Source organism: Tursiops truncatus, chromosome 5, assembly GCF_011762595.2.
Source record: "Tursiops truncatus isolate mTurTru1 chromosome 5, mTurTru1.mat.Y, whole genome shotgun sequence".
In the NCBI taxonomy this organism is placed as follows: Eukaryota; Metazoa; Chordata; class Mammalia; order Artiodactyla; family Delphinidae; genus Tursiops; species Tursiops truncatus.
The window spans coordinates 75516238-75536653 of NC_047038.1; the positions used below are offsets into that span (position 1 = coordinate 75516238).

At 39.9% G+C, this 20416-nt stretch overlaps 1 protein-coding gene across 3 annotated transcripts; it reads left to right on the top strand.

The window, feature by feature from the left end:
* The first annotated feature begins 872 nt into the window (after positions 1 to 872).
* Positions 873 to 20061, top strand: ARL9 (ARF like GTPase 9). 3 transcript variants are annotated; one of them, XM_073805299.1, is made up of 4 exons: positions 873 to 1604; positions 4426 to 4588; positions 7250 to 7425; positions 13977 to 14208. In XM_073805299.1, exons 1-4 carry the CDS (start codon positions 1329 to 1331, stop codon positions 14115 to 14117), a joined length of 756 nt encoding a protein of 251 aa, XP_073661400.1. In that variant the 5' UTR covers positions 873 to 1328; the 3' UTR covers positions 14118 to 14208. The 3 variants fall into 3 exon arrangements, with proteins under 3 accessions (XP_073661400.1, XP_033712966.1, XP_019783685.1); XM_033857075.2 differs by lacking the exon at positions 13977 to 14208 and adding an exon at positions 18872 to 20061 and having other exon boundaries at positions 884 to 1604; XM_019928126.2 differs by lacking the exon at positions 13977 to 14208 and adding an exon at positions 18872 to 20061 and having other exon boundaries at positions 1593 to 1727.
* Positions 20062 to 20416: the final 355 nt, after the last annotated feature.

Here is a 20416-nt window from a genome sequence, read left to right on the forward strand (position 1 = left end):
TGGATTAAGGTGTTCTGGGGTGTTGGCGTTTTACAGAGGACTTCTGTTAGTATATCTAAGAATTTTTTAAGCTGAGTATCTAAAATTATCCCCTGCCTCTCCCCCCAAAACGGGAAAACTAAACTAATGGGATTGAGAGAACCCAGTTTTAACTTGACTGAAAATTCATCATGTTGATATCTGTATATAAACAAATTGAGGAGTATACATTTTTTCAGTTTTTAAGCATAGCATTTTCAAGACTGCTTGGAAACTGCTAACCTTAAGAACTACTTAAAAACTGTTGCATCACTGAAGCTTTCTGAAACCTGCAGTTCATTCATTGTTTGCTTTAAGCCTCTTTGAAATGTAGATCTGATGAAGGTAAGTCAGTTTATTGCATTAAGATAATTTCGTTAGATTGTAAACTATACTAAAGGGTCCAATTTAACAAAATAATATAAAAGAACCATCCATATACTTCTCAAGCAGTGTAAGCAACGTTACACCACCTTTGCAAAGCCCCGTGGGTACCTAATTTGTTACATGTTAGATCATTGGGAGAGACTAGGCTATTTTGTTTAGTTGTGGTTTTAATACATGGTATTACCAGTATCTGTGATCCTGGCAGACTAATCTCCAGAGAAATTTTTTTAAGTGAAATGTAACAGATTTAAAATAAGGGAACCATTCACATTCCTGTTTTTACTTAAGCATCCTGGATAGTTTCTCTAGACGCTGCTGGTGGACTTAAACAGGACGGAGGGCGGAGAGATCCCTAACTTCACTCTCCAGGCTTGTGACTACTGACGAGGGGAAGGCGGGGCATCCTCTGGTGCGCCTCAAGCGTTCCCCGGGTCGGAGACACGAGGGCTGGGCGGGCTCAGGGAGGAGGCGGGAGAGGTGAGAGGCTAAGATCTGGGCGTCTCGAAAGGCCTTTCTGAGACACCCTGCTCAGCCCGAGGGGATCTCCCGAGGAAATGGCACCTGGGGATGATTTTCCTGTTTGACCAGACTTTCCGAACTCCCGCGGCCGGGCCTCCCAGACCCCTCGCCTGGGCTCGACCCTTCTTCTGGCTACCCGCGCCTTACCCTGTCCAATTCGCCTACCGCCCCAGGGCTCGGCGATTCCGCTGCGCGCAGTCCCCGGCGAGCGAGCGCCGGACTGCAGTCGTCGCCCCTCGGGGCTGGGGTGCTGGCGCCGCGTGGTGACTGCGGGGGAGTTGTACGCTGCGTGGACCTGCGTCTCCTCCTTGCGCCTCCCGCAGGGGCCACTCCTTCCGGGACCCCGCACCGCAGCTCCAGCGCTCGGGCGCGTGGGAGGAGGGAGGGAAACAAGGGTGGTGGGGATGGAGAGGGGGAAAGTGAAGAGAGAGAAGGGAAAGGAGCCGGAGAAAGAGAAAATACGGGGAAAAGGAAAGGAGGAGAAAGATAAAAAGAAGGAGGTGGAGAAGGAGAAAATTAAGGAAAAAGAAAAGGAAAGGGGGAGGGAGGAGAAAAGTAAGAGTAAAGAAGAGGAAAAGAGGAAAGGGCGGGAGACGGAGAAGGGGAAGGAACAATTTACGGAAAAAGAAGAGAAAGAGAAGGACAACAGCACGTTGGCAAAGCCGCCGCTGGAGCTGCCGGTAAGAGACGGGTGCCTCAGACCCTCACCCAAGGCCTTTGTCAGCGTTCTGGCCGGAGCGCCGGCTCTCGCGCCGGAGGGAATCCGGTCTCGTGTGCGGGCTTTGTAACCGTGGATGGAACAGGTGTGCCAAGCTGCGAACGCCATCTCCCCGGCCCCTTGCCCGCTCTCACCCCTAACCCCGACCCTGCGTCCAAGGTCTAGGTCTAGTGTTGAGGAAGGTCAGGTCTCGTCTGGTCTAGTGTTGAAGAGGAGGCTTTAGTCGGGTTCACGGGAGCGCGGGGAACAGCCCCCTTTCCAGCCCCATCTCTGTCCGACGCCCAACGCTAGCTCCCAGTCCGCCCACGACACTGAAACCAGTCCCAAACCCTCACCACACATGCGCTCTCTCTCCCAGTCTTTTCTGTTTCGTAAGTTCCATGTGGGAAGGTGCAGGGTTCCTGAATTTGTGCAGGATGTGTTTTGGGTCCCTCTGGACATTTTCTGTGGGCGCTGAGGTTACTACTTCCATTGTTTTCAGACCACCAGCGCCCAGAAGGGACGGGCACAAAGGTTTAACTGAGAGGTCTCAGAAACCAGGCACTGCAGTCACAAAAGGACAAATACCTATGATTCCACATATATGATGTACCTAGAGTAGTCAGAATCGTAGAGAATAGAATGGTGGGGCCTGGGGGAAGGGGGAGTGCGGAGTTTGAGTTTAATCTTACAAGATGAACAGTTTTGGAGATGGATAGTGGTGATGGTTGCACAATATTATGCATGGATTTAATATCACCGTATGTTAAAGAATGGTTATGATGGTAAATTTTATGTTGTGTATTTTACCACGATTTAAAAATTGAGGGGGAAGAAGGAAAAACAGGCATTATTTGGATCAGCTCAGTGGGGCTCTGTGCTCCTGGAGTTCCTGAGCTCAGAGCTGCTTTCTGGTTCTAAACAATGTTTATTATTAATGGAGATTTGATCTCTGGTAAAACACAGACTACATAGGTTCACATATAGTTAAATGAATAACTTTTGCAAGGAACAGTGGTGTTGAGAATCACATTTCGGGTCTGGACTCCTGGTTTACGGTAACCCCAGCTTTTCTTAAGAGATTATAAATATGAGGAGGCTTGTATTTTAGACTAAAAAATAAGCAAAATGTAAAGCATCAGTGACTGCAGAATTTCTAGGGGTTTAGGAGCAGCGATATGGTTGGAAAGGGAGTAGGGAACTGTTTTTATTCACAAAATTTCATAGGAGCTAAGGTGCCATTATTTTAGGTAACACAAACAAAGAAAAAAAAATGCTGCCAACCAAAATATGACATACCATAGATTGTAAAGTCCTCATTTCAGAGATGTTAAAATGTGGAAAAAAAAAACAAAACAGAAAACAAACAGCATCTTGGAACTGATGAAATATGTTGGGATAGCCTGAGTAGAGCCATTGGTGGAGATAATGAGGGGGACACAATCCACATCTTGCAGCCAGTTCTTGGTGGCATCATTGCTTTAAAACATCCCCTTCATGCATCAAGTCCCTCTTCCTTACCATCACTCTCTCAGAATGACACTATGACATTTAGGTGTGGGTAAGAGGGAACGGGGAGGAAGTGGGGATGGAGAGAGGAAACACCTATGGAAATACCTTTTGCTTTAAGAGCCATCAAGAATTCACTCCAAAAACAAACATTCTGTTATTCACTAGACAGGTTTATTAAATGCTGCCCTGTACACAAGATCCTATTAGACCAGACCTTAAACCATCTTACTTTTACATAGATCTTATATATTAAAAAATAAAAAAAGAGGTGGGAGGTGGGATAGACATTTAGTGCTGTTTAGGATCACTTTTTTTTTTTTTTAAACAGAAATCCAGTCTAAGTCTAATGTCAACATTTAGTGTTCAAGCAGAAATGTATAAGATTATTATTTTTAAACCAATGCCACTGAAGACATTTATTAGTGTTTTTTATGCATGAGAAATCTCTTTAGTAGGCTATTTGAGAAATAGAATTCCTCTGAGTAGTCTGGCTGGATTGTTGCTCATTTATTACTGTTTACATTAAAGTTTGTATCCTAAAAGTCACCTTTCTGAGCACTCTGAAATTTCTATTTCTGTCTTCATACCAGCCTGCCCTTCTTGCCCCTCAATCACTTGTCATAAAATTTTCTAACGTTGGTATGTTGGTAGAATGCTTCTTCCTAAAGTTTACATCTAGTTCATCAGGTTTTAGCATCAGATTTTTAAATACTCAATTATGATTGGAACAGGTTTAACAGTTTCTGTAATCTTCGCCTTTTCATTTATGAGGGTAACCTTGCCCTAAGAGCTTTTAATCTAGTGATTCAACTGGGAGGACAAGACAGATTAATAATATGAGACCTTAGATGCTTACATGCTGAGTGGCAAAGTCAGTATATGGAACAAGTAGGCCCCAAGACCCCATACAACAAATTGAATTCTGTTGCAGTCTCCAATAAACATGAAGTCAGGAAGCAAAGTGAAGTCTGAAAATTGACCCTGAAAATATGGCACCTCCCATAAATCCTGATACATATATATATATATATATATATATATATATATATATTTGATAGATTGACCAGGAGTTGGGGGATGGAGAGGGGGTATGCAATTAATATCACATAACTGATGGCTGATTATATAAAATACAAACTGACTGGTACAGTTTGTTCTAGACCTATTAAATGTTTTGCGATATTTTGTCCTGGTTTACAATTCCACAATATTATTGGCAGGCACACTGCCAGGAGTCAGGAAAACCAGGGCCCTGATAGCATAGGTTTATTGACTTATCTTTTGTTTCACAGGAGAAAAATAAGCAGATCCTAGTGCTGGGCCTGGATGGAGCAGGAAAGACCAGTGTTCTCCACTCTCTAGCTTTAAACAGAGTCCAGCACAGCGTGGCACCAACCCAAGGTTTCAATGCAGTGTGCATCAGCACTGAAGACAGCCAGTTGGAGTTCCTGGAGAGTAAGCTGTCTTTCTCAGTAGTTCTGGGGATAACCGATAGCCTATAGCCACATTATTGTTATACCTTAAGCCAGATTTAATGTTATCAACATTGGGTCGTTGTGAAATGAAACACTGGGTCAGATTTTCCTAGACTTTCAGAATGCATGTGTAGTTTAGTGCTTGGGTACAGTGTGGGAATCACTTTCTGTTCTTTTCATTTTCTTCTTTTTGCAGTGGTGGCGATAAAGGGGAGTTGAGGGGAAGGCTTTTGCACCCCTCCTATAACAGCCTCCCTCCTCCCTTACTACCCCAAATATAAATGCAATCTGAGTAAATACAGTGTGTTTCCTTCTCTGCAAATGCAAATAGAGGTAACCTCCAAACCTTTTGTAACCAGATGGCAACCCAGAAACCCCTCCTCTAGCAGTTCTGGAGTCACCACCTCTCAAAATATTGCTGTACCCCAAAGTTGCATTAGATCCTCTTGTCTCCTCTTTACACTCTCTCCTAGGATGATTTTACCTTTCCTCTTGACATTAAATACTATCTATATGCTAATGACTCCCAAATTTATCTCTCCAGCCAAACATATCCAGATGTTGCCTGACATCTCTACCTGGCTGTCTCACTGGCCTCTCAAGCCTAATATCGTCAAGACAAAATGTTTGATATATCTCCGTATGTGTTCCTTTCCCTTGTAATCCAACTGGTCAGTAAATGTCTCCTCACCCATCAACATGCTCAAGCCAGAAAACTGGGAGTTTTCTGTACCCCCTTTTGTACCCCACCTCCAGCCTGCTAGTAAAATGCTATGAATTTTTGCTTTCATTCAGTTGCGAAGAGAAAATGGTGGGCAGAGAAATTGGTAAGCCTGCAGGCAAATCTTTATGATAAAAGCATTGTTAAGAATAGAGTTTTCAATTTCCCCAGAAGCTATGGAAGAAATAATATTTTTAATGAAATGGATGGCTAACAAAAGTCTCAAAATATAAAACGTGAAAAGAAAAATGGGAAGGAAAGGAAAGGGAAGGAAAGAAAGAAAGGGAGATAGGAAAGAAAACGAAAACTCCAATTAGGGGGAGAAATGGACAGATCTGCCGTTGGAGTGAGGGGTTTCAACATATCTTTGTCAATTATTAATAAGATCAAGGAGAAAAAATATCCGCAGAGATATATAAAATTTGAACACAGTCAACAAGTTCGATCTAGTGAATAATATAAAATTGTCCAAAAAAAAAAAATATATATATATATAAAATTGTCCAATTAGACAATTTTAGCCACATACAAAAGTTAAAATTCACGTTCTTCTCAAACACTCACAGAACAATTACCAGCAAAGACCGCTTACTGGGCCATACAGCAAGTCTTAACAAAGTTTTCAAAGAGGATGCATCATACAAACTGTGTTCTCAACTACATTGCTGTTAAGTTAGAAGTTAATACCTAAAAGATAGCAATCCCTGTGTAGGTGAAATGCCATGGTGTTGCCAAGAACATGGGGAACGACATGTTCATCTTTAAACTACATGTGTTAAAACCATATGAATTACTTGGATTATACACATTCTTTAAAAAAATTAAAAACACAAAATACTTCAAAGAATGACTAGCCTGGCTCTCCATACAAAAGAAAACAAAGACAAATCAACACCCTGTCCTATTCGTTTTTTAAATGGTATTGTTAAGTCCCTATAACAGGAGTCTGCACACTTTTTCTGCAGAGGGCTCGAGAGTAGCTAATGTAGACTCTGTGGCCGCATGGGCTCTGTGCAGCTACTCAACCCTGCAGTTGTACTGCGAAAGCAGCCGGAGACCATATGTGCACATATCTATGTGCCTGTGTTCTCATACAACTTTATTTGTACTGAAATCCAAATGTGATATAATGTTCATGTGTTACAAAATGGTATTCTTTTTTTCCCGAAACATTTAAAAAGGTAGAATCCATTTGTTGTTCGTGGGCTGTACAAAAATAGGCAGTGAGCCAGATTTAGGCTGTGGGCCATTGTTTGTCATATTCTGTCCCAGGAGAAAAATAAAAACTGAATTCATTGTGTATGTATTATTATCATTCCAAAAAGTCTCTTCTGGGAAGAATCAGCAGAATGAAATAACCCAAAGGAATTTTTTCTGAAGCAAGTATTCCTGAATGCCCACAGGATCATATTAACTCTTTGTGCAAGATTAAGAGAGGAAATTAGTTCTGGGATTTTGACAAAGGAAAAAAGTTGTGCAAGTGAGGCTAGCCAATGACATTTAAATCAGTCCATTTAAAACTTATTTTAGAGAAATATGTGTTTTAACCCACCACCCTGAGTTATTTTAGTATCCTACTCCCATTCGCTGAGCTATACCTGACAGGCAGGCATTGGCCATCATGGCTGCTGTGTATAACAGATCAGGAGGCATCCACTGTAGTACAAATTTAAGATCTTTATGCTGGTCCTTTGTGTTCCAGAATGAGTGACCCGCTTGTGGAGGGTAAATATTCCCACCAATCATTTCCCCAGTAACATCGCTGAAGTTGTTTGAAGAATTGGGTAGAGTCTCACAGAGGTCTTTTATTAGAATATGTATCCAGTGTTCAGGAATTATCAAAATGTGTCTTTCCTGCCCCCCTCAGTGGACTCTCCTGAGGTTTGTGTGTGTGTCTTCCTTCTCTACTGTTCTTTGTAGTTGGTGGCAGCAAACCTTTCCGTTCCTGTTGGGAAATGTACCTGTCCAAGGGATTGCTGCTAATCTTTGTGGTGGATTCAGCAGATCACAACAGATTACCTGAAGCTAAGAAGCACCTTCATCAACTAATTGGGACAAATCCAATCCTTCCTCTGGTTGTGTTTGCAAACAAACAGGTAAAAATTGGTGCAAATATAAATTGTACTCAATAGTTTTATTATTAATACAAGAAGTAGAAATGTCTACTTTTAATAGCAAGATATTCAATAATATGTTGTATGTTCAGTTCAGTTTATACTATTAGATCTATTGGATTATACAGTCAGCCCTCCATATCTGTGAATTCAACCACCTGTGGATCAGGAAAAAAAAGATTCTGGAAAGTTCCAGAAAGTAAAACTTGTATTTGCCACACACAGGCAACTATTTACATAGCATTTACATTGTATTAGGTATTATAAGTAATCCAGAGATGATTTAAAGTATATGGGAGGATGTGCATAAGTTATTTGCAAATACTGTGCCATTTTATGTAAGGGGCTTGAGCATCCTCAGATTTTGGTGTCTGCTGGGGTCTTGCAACCAATCCCCCTCAGATACCAAGGGACAGCAGTAAATTCCTTGAGAACAGAGACTATCATTCACCTTTGTGTCCTTTGTAAAACCTAGCATAATGCCTTGTACATAGTAGGAATTCAACAAACACCTGTTGAATTTATTTTTTTTAATTTAATTTTATCTATTTATTTTTTACAGAGCAGGTTCTTACTAGTTATCTGTTTTATACATATTAGTGTATATATGTCAATCCCGATCTCCCAATTCATCCCACCACCACCCCCACTTTTCCGCCCTGGTATGTGTGTTCTCTACATCTGTGTCTCTATTTCTGCCCTGCAAACCGGTTCATCTGTACCATTTTTCTAGGTTCCACATATATGCATTAATATATGATATTTGTTTTTCTCTTTCTGACTTACTTCACTCTGTATGACAGTCTCTAGGTCCATCCATGTCTCTACAAGTGACCCAATTCCGTTCCTTTTTATGGCTGAGTAATATCCCATTGTATATATATACAATATCTACTTTATCCATTCATCTGTTGATGGGCATTTAGGTTGCTTCCATGACCTGGCTATTGTAAATAGTGCTGCAATGAACATTGGGGTGCATGTGTCTTTTTGAATTATGGTTTTCTCAGGGTATATGCCCAGTAGTGGGATTGCTAGGTCATATGGTAATTCTATTTTTAGCTCTTTAAGGAATCTCCATACTGTTCTCCATAGTGGCTGTATCAATTTACATTCCTACCAACAGTGCAAGAGGGTTCCCTTTTCTCCACACCCTCTCCAGCATTTATTGTTTGTAGATTTTCTGATGATGCTCATTTTTACTGGTGTGGTAATACGTCATTGTAGTTTTGATTTGCATTTCTCTAATAATTAGTGACGTTGAGCAGCTTTTCATGTGCCTCTTGGCCATCTGTATGTCCTCTTTGGAGACATGTCTATTTAGGTCTTCTGCCCATTTTTGGATTGGGTTGTTTTGTTTTTGTTTTTATTTTGTTTTTGCGGCACACGGGCCTCTCACTGTTGTGGCCTCTCCCGTTGCGGAGCACAGGCTCCGGACGCGCAGGCTCAGCGGCCATGGCTCACGGGCCCAGCCGCTCCACGGCATGTGGGATCCTCCCGGACCGGGGCACGAACCCATATCCCCTGCATCGGCAGGCGGACTCTCAACCACTGCGCCACCAGGGACGCCCGGGTTGTTTTTTTTTTTTAATACTGCGCTGCATGAACCGTTTATATATTTTGAAGATTAATCCTTTGTCCGTTGATTCGTTTGCAAATATTTTCTCCCATTCTAAGGGTTGTCTTTTCGTTTTGTTTATAGTTTCCTTTGCTGTGCAAAAGCTTTTAAGTTTCATTAGGTTCCATTGGTTTATTTTTGTTTTTATTTCCATTACTCTAGGAGGTGGGTCAAAAAAGATCTTGCTGTGATTTATGTCAAAGAGTGTTCTTCCTGTATTTTCCTCTAATAGTTTTATAGTGTCCAGTCTTACATTTAGGTCTTTAATCCATTTTGAGTTTATTTTTGTGTATGGTGTTAGAGAGTGTTCTAATTTCATTCTTTTACATGTAGCTGTCCAGTATTCCTAGTACCACTTATTGAAGAGACTGTCTTTTCTCCATTGTATATCCTTGCCTCCTTTATCATAGATTAGTTGACCATAGGTGCATGGGTTTATCTCTGGGCTTTCTATCCTGTTCCATTGATCTATATTTCTGTTTTTGTGCCAGTACCATATTGTCTTCATTATTGTACCTTTGTAGTATAGTCTGAAGTCAGGGAGTCTGACTCCTCCAGCTCCGTTTTTTTCCCTCAAGACTACTTTGGCTATTCAGGATCTTTTGTGTCTCCATACAGATTTTAAGATTTTTTGTTATAGTTCTGTAAAAAAATGCCACTGTTAATTTGATAGGGATTGCATTGAATCTGTAGATTGCTTTGGGCAGTATAGTCATTTTCACAATATTGATTGCTCCAATCCAAGAACATGGTATATCTCTCCATCTGTTTGTGTCATCTTTGATTTCTTTCATCAGTCTCTTATAGTGTTCTATGTACAGGTCTTTTGTCTCCTTAGGTAGGTTTATTCCTAGGTATTTTATTCTTTTTGTTGCAATGGTGAATGGGATTGTTTCCTTAATTTCTCTTTCTGATCTTTTATTGTTATTGTATAGGAATTCAGGAGATTTCTTTGCATTAATTTTATATCCTGCAACTTTACCAAATTCATTGATTAGCTCTAGTAGTTTTCTGGTGGCATCTTTAGGATTCTCTATGTATAGTGTCATGTCATCTGCAAACAGTGACAATTTTACTTCTTCTTTTCCAATTTGTATTCCTTTTATTTCTTTTTCTTCTCTGACTGCTGTGGCTAGGACTTCCAAAACTATGTTGAATAATAGTAGTGAGAGTGGACATCCTTGTCTTGTACCTGATCTTAGAGGAAATGCTTTCAGTTTTTCACCATTGAGAATGATGTTTGCTGTGGGTTTGTCATATATGGCCTTTATTATGTTGAGGTAGGTTCCCTCTATGCCCACTTTTTGGAGAGTTTTTATCATAAATGGGTGTTGAATTTTGTCAAAAGCTTTTTCTGCATCTATTGAGATGACCATATGGTTTTTCTCCTTCAATTTGTTAATATGGTGTATCACATTGATTGATTTGCGTATATTGAAGAATCCTTGCATCCCTGGGATAAATCCCACTTGATCATGGTGTATGATCCTTTTAATGTGTTGTTGGATTCTGTTTGCTAGTATTTTGTTGAGGATTTTTGCATCCATATTCTGTTTTTTGCATCAGTGATATTGGTCTGTAATTTTCTTTTCTTGTAGTATCCGTGTCTGGTGTTGGTATCAGGCTGATGGTGGCTTCATAGAATGAGATTGGGAGTTTTCCTTCCTCTGCAATTTTTGGAAGAGTTTGAGAAGGATGGGTGTTAGCTCTTCTCTAAATGTTTGATAGAATTCACCTGTGAAGCCATCTGGTCCTGGACTTTTGTTTGTTGGAAGATTTTTAATCACAGTTTCAATTTCATTGCTTGTGATTGGTCTGTTCATATTTTCTATTTCTTCCTGGTTCAGTCTTGGAAGATTATACCTGTCTAAGAATTTGTCCATTTCTTCCAGGTTGTCCATTTTATTGGCGTAGAGGTGCTTGTAGTAGTCTCTTAGGATACTTTGTATTTCTGCAGTGTCTGTTGTAACTTCTCCTTTTTCATTTCTAATTTTATTGATTTGAGTCCTCTCCTTCTTCTTGATCAGTCTGGCTAAAGGTTTATCAATTTTGTTTATCTTCTCAAAGAACCCGCTTTTAGTTTTATTGATCTTTGCTACTGTTTCCTTCATTTCTTTTTCATTTATTTCTTATCTGATTTTTATGATTTCTTTCCTTCTGCTAACTTTGGGTCTTGTTTGCTCTTCTTTCTCTAGTTCTTTTAGGTGTAAGGTTAGATTGTTTATCAGAGATTTTTCTTGTTTCTTGAGGTAGGATTGTATTGCTATAAACTTCCCTCTTAGCAGTGTTTTTGCTGCATTCCGTAGGTTTTGGATCATCGTGTTTTCATTGTCATTTGTCTCTAGGTTTTTTTTGATTTCCTCTTTGATTTATTCAGTGATCTCTTGGTTATTTAGTATATTGATTGCCTCCACGTGTTTGTGTTTTTTACGTTTTTTTCCCTGTAATTGATTTCTAATCTCATAGCATTGTGGTCAGAAAAGATGCTTGATATGATTTCAGTTTGCTTATATTTACCGAGGCTTGATTTGTGACCCAAAATGTGATCTAGCCTGGGGAATGTTCCGTGGGCACTTGAGAAGAAAGTATAATCTGCTGTTTTTGGATGGAATGTCCTATAAATATCAATTAAATCTATCTGGTCTGTTGTGTCATTTAGAGCTTCTGTTTCCTTATTAATTTTCTGTCTGGATGATCTGTCCATTGGTGTAAGTGAGGTGTTAATGTCTGCCACTATTATTGTGTTACTGTCGATTTCTTCTTTTATGGCTGTTAGCAGTTGCCTTATGTATTGAGGTGGTCCTATGTTGGGTGCATATATATTTATAATTGTTATATCTTCTTCTTGGATTCATCCCTTGATCATTATGTAGTATCCTTCCTTGTCTCTTGTAACATTCTTTATTTTAAAATCTATTTTATCTTATATGAGTATTGCTACTTCAGCTTTCTTTTGATTTCCATTTGCATGGAAAATCTTTTTCCATCCCCTCACTTTCAGTCTGTATGTGTCCCTAGGTCTGAAGTTGGTCTCTTGTAGACAGCATATATGAGTCTTGTTTTTGTATCCATTCAACGAGCCTGTGTCTTTTGTTTGGAGCATTTAATCCATTCACGTTTAAGGTAATTATCGATATGTATGTTCCTATTACCCTTTTCTTTATTGTTATGGGTTTGTTATTGTAGGTCCTTTTCTCCTCTTTTGTTTCCTGCCTAGAGAAGTTCCTTTAGCATTTGTTGTAGAGCTGGTTTGGTGATGCTGAATTCTCTTAGCTTTTGCTTGTCTGTAAAGCTTTTGATTTCTCCATCGAATCTGAATGAGATCCTTGCTGGGTAGAGTAATCTTGGTTGTAGCGTCTTCCCTTTCATCACTTTAAATATGTCATGCGACCCCCTTCTGGCTTGTAAAGTTTCTTCTGAGAAATCAGCTGTTAGCCTTATGGGAGTTCCCTTGTATGTTATTTCTCGTTTTTCCCTTGTTGCTTTCAATAATTTTTCTTTGTCTTTAATTTTTGCCAATTTGATTAGTATGTGTCTCAGTATGTTTCTCCTTGGGTTTTTCCTGCATGGGACTGTCTGCACTTTCTGGACTTGAGTGGCTATTTCCTTTCCCATGTTAGGGAAGTTTTTGACTATAATCTCTTCAAATATTTTCTCAGGTCCTTTCTTTCTTTCTTCTCCTTCTGGGACCCCTATAATGAGAATGTTGTTGCATTTAATGTTGTCCCAGAGGTCTCTTAGGCTGTCTTCATTTCTTTTCATTCTTTTTTCTTTGTTCTGTTCCATGGCAGTGAATTCCACCATTCTGTCTTCCAGGTCACTTATCCATTCTTCTGCCTCAGTTATTCTGCTATTGATTCCTTCTAGTGTATTTTTCATTTCATTTATTGTATTTTTCATCTCTGTTTGTTTGTTCTTTAATTCTTCTAGGTGTTTGTTCTTTAATTCTTCTAGGTCTTTGTTAAACATTTCTTGCATCTCCTCGATCCTTGCCTCCATTGTTTTTCCGAGCTCCTGGATCATCTTCACTATCATTATTCTCAATTCTTTTTCTGGAAGGTTGCCTATCTTTACTTCCTTTAGTTGTTTTACTGGGGTTTTATCTTGTTCCTTCATCTGGGACATAGTCCTCTGCCTTTTCATTTTGTCTATCTTTCTGTGAATGTGGTTTCATTCCACAGGCTGCAGAATTGTAGTTACTCTTGCTTCTGCTGTCTGTCCTCTGATGGATGAGGCTATCTAAGGGGTTTGTGCAAGCTTCCTGATGGGAGGGACTGGTGGTGGGTAGGGTTAGGTGTTGCTGTGGTGGGCAGAGCTCAGTAAAACTTTAATCAGCTTGTCTGCTGATGGGTGGGGTTGGGTTCCCTCCCTGTTGGTTCTTTGGCCTGAGGCATCCCAGCATTGGAGCCTACCAGCTCTTTGATGGGGCTAATGGCAGACTCTGGAAGGGCTCACGCCAAGGAGTACTTCCCAGAACTTCTGTTGCCAGTGTCCTTGTCCCTTGGTGAGCCACAGCCCACCCCCAGTCATCTGCTGCAGACCCTCCAACACTAGTGGGTAGGTCTGGTTCAGTCTCCTATGGGGCCACTGCTCCTTCCCGTGGGTCCTGATGCACACACTGCTTTGAGTGTGCCCTCCAAGAGTGGAGTCTCTGTTTCCCCCCAGTCCTGTCAAAGTCCTGCAATCAAATCCCGCTAGCCTTCAAAGTCTGATTCTCTAGGAATTCCTCCTGCTGTTGCCAGACCCCCAGGTTGGGAAGCCTGATGTGGGGCTCAGAACCTTCACTCCAGTGGGTGGACTTCCATGGTATAAGTGTTTTCTAGTTTGTGAGTCACCCACTCAGCGGTTATGGGATTTGATTTTATCGTGATTGCGCCCCCTTACCATCTCAATGTGGCTTTTCCTTTGTCTTTAGATGTGGGGTATCTTTTTTGGTGAGTTCCAGTGTCTTCCTGTCGATGACTGTTCAGCAGTTAGTTGTGATTCCAGTGCTCTTGCAAGAAGGAGTGAGCACACATCCTTCTACTCCACCATCTTGAACCAATCTACCTGTTGAATTTAATTCAGTGAACATTTATTGACTTTTGAATTGATTTCTACAAAATATTTGCGTGTTTAATATGTATAAAGAAGTGGTTTTAGATCAATTAGCCTGACCTGAATTTATTTCACACACATGCATTAAAATATTAAATGTTCATGAAGAAATTGGAACCCTTGTGCAGTGTTGGTGGGGATGTCAAATGGTGCAGCCACTGTGAAAAACAGTATGGCAGTTCCTTAAAAAATTAAAAATAGAGTTTTCATATAGTCCAGCAATCCACTTCTGGGTATATAACCAATAGAATTGAAAGCAGGAACTCAAACAGATATTTGCACAGCCATGTTCATAGCAGACTTATTCACAGTAGCCAAAAGGTAGAAGCAACCCAAGTGTCCATCCACAGATGAATGGATAAACAAAATGAGATATATACATACAATGGATATTATTCAGCCTTAAAAAAGGAAATTCTGACACATGCTACAACATAGATGAACTTTGAAGACATTATGCTAAGTGAAATAAGCCAGTCACAAAAAGACAAATACTGTATGATTACACTTTTTTAAAAAAAATTATTTATTTATTTTTGGCTGCACTGGGTCTTCGTTGCTCCGTGCAGTCTTTCTCTAATTGCGGCGAATGGGGGCTACTCTTTGTTGCGGTGTGCAGGCTTCTCATTGTGGTGGCTTCTCTTGTTGCGGACCACAGGCTCTAAGCATGCGGGATTCAGTAGTTGTGGCACACGGGCTCAGTAGTTGTGGCCTGCGGGTTCTAGCGCACAGGCTTAGTACTTGTGGCGCATGGGCTTAGTTGCTCCATGGCATGTGGGATCTTCCCAGACCAGGGTTCGAACCCATGTCCCCTGCATTGGCAGGCGATACTTAACCACTGCGCCACCAGTGAAGTCCCTGAATACAGTTTTGTGAGGTCCCTAGAGCAGTCAAATTCATAGAAATGAAAAGTAGAATAGTGGTTGCCAGAGCCTGGGGGAGGGAGAAACGGGAAGTTATTGTTTAATGGGTACAGAGTATCAGTTTTACAAGTTGAAAAGAGTTCTGGAGATGGATGGTGTACAACAATGTGAATGTACTTATTTGTACACTGAACTGGACACTTAAAATTGGTTAATATGGCAAATTTCTTTATGTGTATTTTACTACAATAAAGAAAGTTAAAAAAGGTATTAGACATCTATAGCATTGTACAGGCATACCTCATTTTATTGCACTTTGCAGATATTTTGTTTTTTACAAATCAAAGGTTTGTGGCAACCCTGCATCGAGCAAGTCTATAGGTACCGTTTTCCCAAAAGCATTTCTCACTTCATGTCTCTGTGTAGCATTTTAGTAATTCTTGCAATATTTCAAACTTTTAAGATTATTATTATATTTGTTATGATAATCTGTGATCAGTGATCTTTGATGTTACTATTGCAAAAAGATTACAATTTGCTGCAGGCTCAGATGATGGTTAGCATTTTTTAGCAGTAAGGTATTTTTTAATTAAGGTATGTACTTTTTTTAGACAATGCTATTGCACACTTAATAGACTACAGTAGTGTAAACATAACTTTTATATGCACTGAGAGACAAAAAAATTCATGTGACTAGCTTTATTGCAGTATTCTTTTTTTTTTTTTTTTTTTTTTTTGCGGTACGTGGGCCTCTCACTGTTGTGGCCTCTCCCGTTGTGGAGCACAGGCTCCAGACGCGCAGGCTCAGCGGCCGTGGCTCACAGGCCCAGCCGCTTCGTGGCACATGGGATCTTCCCGGACCGGGGCACGAACTGGTGTCCCCTGCATCGGCAGGTGGACTCTCAACCCCTGCACCACCAGGGAAGCCCTGCAGTATTCATTTTATTGCAGTAGTCTGGAACCAAATTTGAAATATCTCTGAGGTATGCCTGTAATGCTAAAACCCCTCTCTTAATTGCTAGGGTTGCCAGTCATAAGAGAGCTCAGTTCCTGCCATTTCTTCCACTACTTCTATGGATGAATATTTATGGAAGTAAACTAAATAATTACAAATGATCTAAAAGTAGGAGCCTATATTAAAGTCCAGCAGAGATGCTAGTCCAGCAGATTATTTCTAAAAGAAAAGCTGGAGGTTTTTTTTTAATGAGCATCTTAAGTACCACAAACTGTAAAGATTTAGAGGATCCTGGTACATTTAAGTAAGCTGTATAGTATTCCATTGCATGAATATACCACGGCTTTACCATTTTCTTGTTGGATATTTGGTTTATTTCCAATGTTTTATTGCTAAAATCAGTTCTACAGTGAATCTTCATGTATGTGTCTCCTCGTTGATGTGTACCAACATTTCTCTAGTGCATGAGGAATTGCTGGGTTTTGGATTTGTCCATATTCAATTTTGCTAGATATTACCAAGTTGCTTTCCAAAGATATTGAACTAGTTTATTTTTCCTACCAGCAGTATATGACAGTTTTTATAGCTCCACATCCTTGTCAATACTTGGCTTGTCAAACTTTCATTTTTGCCAGTCTCATGGGGATGAAATTTTATCTTATTATTCTAATTTGCATTTCCTTAATTACTAGTGAGCTTGAACATGTTTTCAGATGTTCACTGGTTATTAGTTTCAAATTAGTTTCATTCTTTGAAATGAACTTCCACATTTGTGAATTATCTTTTAATATCTTTCCCCAAATTCCTGTTACGGTGTTTATCTTTTCTCCTTTGAGTTGTAGGAGTCTTTCGTGTCCTTTGGAAAAACTTTTGTCTGTTACATACATTACACATATCTTCCCCAGCAATCTATTAGCTTATGATTTTACTTTGTTTATGGTTCTCTTTTTAATACATAGGTTTTCATTTTTTTAAATAAATTTTTTTATTTTTATTTTTGTCTGTGTTGGGTCTTCGTTGCTGCACACAGGCTTTCTCTAGTTGTGGTGAGCAGGGGCTACTCTTTGTTGTGGTGCTCCGGCTTCTCATTGTGGTGGCTTCTCTTGTTGTGAAGCACGGGCCCTAGGCACGCAGGCTTCAGTAGCTGTGGCACGCGGGCTCAGTAGTTGTGACTCATGGGCTCTAGAGCACAGGCTCAGTAGTTGTGGCACATGGGCTTAGTTGTTCTGTGGCATGTGGGATCTTCCTGGACCAGGGCTCGAAACTGTGTCTCCTGCATTGGCAGGCAGATTCTTAACCACTCTGCCACCAGGGAAGTCCCAGGTTTTCATTTTTAATAGACAAATTTAGCAATACTCTCCTTTGTGGTTTATATCTCTTCATCAAATTGAATAAACAGAGCTATTTGGTGTCAAATTTATAACTTTTACTGGGGTTTAATAATAAAAGGTTTGGATATTCTAGTTTAAGTGTAATGCATCTTGGGTGATGCTCCTTGGCCAAAGTAATTTATTTTTTTGTATGACTCATTGGTTCAAGTTATTACATAAGTATTTTTAAAACGTCGACTTACTATCTTTACTCTTTGAGTGATGATCTCTATTAAGGCACAGTTATGTAAGTGTGGAATGCATCTGATATTTATCCCTGATGTGCTTTTATCATTACAAGGAGCCCCTCCTCCCACGCAACACCCTCCTTCTATTTTCTTCCTCTCCAATTCCATCAGTGACTTTTTTTTTAACTTGAGACATTGTCCACATGTTACTAGATTCATTAACACAGTTGCAAAATTCACTGCGGGCTCTAGGAATAAGTGAATTCAGGTTTCAGACAGGCAATATATTGGGAGGACCAGAAAGGTAATCATACCACATCAGGAAAAGTCTCACAGGCTCCCAGTTATGGAATTTGATAGGTTCATATTGGTACAAGAAAAAAATGACACAATATTGGACTATTTCCAGATGATGTCCTAAAGCTATGGGAAAACACTATGAAACAACAAAAAGCCAAATACAAATGCAATTTTAGGAGTGAAAATACTTAAACTTTTGCAAAGGACTTAAAAACTATAACTGAATCTGTGTATGTATTTAGGAGAGGGAATGTCAGAGGTCATTTGCATAAATAATTCTTGATGTGTGAGAGGCAAAGAAATATGTTTTGACCTTGGCATTTTGACCTCAAGGAGGTTTTGACCTTGGCATGCAGCATAAACACATGCTTTCTGACTCCTCATTTTAATCTCTCCTCTCTCTACCTCTCCCAGTGGGTTTCTGTCCTTTAAGCCTTCCCCGCTTCTCCATCTTGTCCTTTTTCCCTCCACCTGTCCCTCCCCTCTTAGCCTCCTTTACCCACTACTCCATTTTCTAAATTCACTTCCTCCCTTATCCCTTCTCTGTCTCCCTCCATCCCTCCAAATTTGATCCAAAATTTTTTGTTCAGTAGAAATAATGGTTGCAAAGGAAAACTCACATTTGGCAAATGCTTAATCAATAAAATATGATATGGGCAAAAACCAATTAATGAATCAAATTTCTATTGTTAAGACAAATTAAAAATAATATTAGGAAAATAAAGATAAAAATGGAAAAACAAAATTAGAAGCAGATAGATTGCACTGTTTAGGAAATTGATTAAGGTATTATATCGACTTAACTTCATTCCAGAACATACTTTTTTGATGATAACTCATAAATGCTGATATAATTCCAATGAAAATCATTATATTCAAACAATCATTAAGATCATAGTAATGGGATTACAGTATCCTCCATATTAGAATGGAGGTGGGGTCATTGAGAGCAATAAATGAGAGTAATAAATGTATCTATCCAAAAAGATTGCAAAATAACCAACTTTTTCTCAATTCTTTTTTCATTCTTGGTGAAGGATCTTGAAGCAGCCTATCACATTACAGATATCCATGAAGCTTTGGCATTATCTGAGGTGGGAAATGACAGGAAGATGTTCTTGTTTGGAACCCAGGTGACTGAGAATGGCTCAGAGATACCCTCCATCATGCAAGATGCCAGAGACCTGATTGCACAGCTGGCTGCAGACATGCAGTGATCAGGCCTAGGCCCACTGTGAGGCTCATGATTTGAACGTCACCAGGGAATGTTTAGCGGCAGGCTGGAAGCCAAAAGTTTCCACTTTCCAATAAAAAATAAGGCATTTCCTATTTTCTCAATGCAGGGCATATACACATATATAAGATAATGTTAATTGATTAAGAGGATCTCTATTTATATTTTGAACTTTAAAAATATTGGTAAAACAATGTATTTAGAGGGATTTGGATTTTTTTTAAATTTTTATTTATTTTTGGCTGCGTTGGGTCTTTGTTGCTGCATGCGGGCTTTCTCTAGTTGCAGCGAGCGGGGGCTACTTTTCGTTGTGGTGCATGGGCTTCTTATTGCGGTGGCTTCTCTTGTTGCGGAGCACGGGCTCTAGGTGCACGGGCTTCAGTAGTTGTGGCACATTGGCTCAGTAGTTGTGGCTCGCAGGCTCTAGAGTGCAGGCTCAGTAGTTGTGGTGCACGGGCTCCATTGCTCCATGGCATGTGGGATCTACCCAGACCAGGGCTTGAACCCACATCCCCTGCATTGGCAGGTAGATTCTTAACCACTGTGCCACCAGGGAATTCCCGGGATTTGGATTTTTAATCAACCAAATTAAAGTGAACAGTAGGAAGCATTCATTCCATTTGTAGTTTCTCAATGAAATGAGATTTACATTAAAATATTTTAATAACTTTTCTCTTTTCAAGTAAAAATCCAGGTGTCTTTCCTTTAAGTGGATCCGTTTAATACTGTAGGGAAAGAAATATCAGGATAGGGCAATAAGAAAAGTAAGCACTATCAAACCCACATAGAAATATAAATTAACAGCATTCAGAAAGATTTAGGAAAGGCTTCTTTTTAAGAAACTATTGCACTAAAAGAAGAACACCGTGAGGATTTGTTTTTTAAATTCTTGTTATTTAGCTTTTTTATATAGATAAGCTTTCTTTACTAGAAATATTTTGTAAGAGTGATAACTCTGTTTACCTACAGACATAAATCCAACTTCGAACCTTAGTGTCCTGTCTTGATCTTTTTTTTTAAAAAAAAAAAAAAGGACTTCCAGTTTTGAGCCCAGCATGTAAGAAGCTTGGAAGCCACCACTCCATTCTAACAAGTTAAAAAGCTGAACAGACTAAAAAATCAGCATTGGAGGGAGCAACAGGAGAATACAGAGATTAACAATTTACCAGAGCAGAGACTTATAGTGGGAAACTGCCCATGGGAACCCCAGGGTAGAAAAAACGGAACGGTGACTGATGAATTGCTGGTTGCTCCAAGTGGAGTAATCTGAAAGTTAAAACACTCTAGGGGAACCCAGTCATTGGAGGGGCCCCCAATTATTTGAGATTTACCTCCAGAACCTCGACCA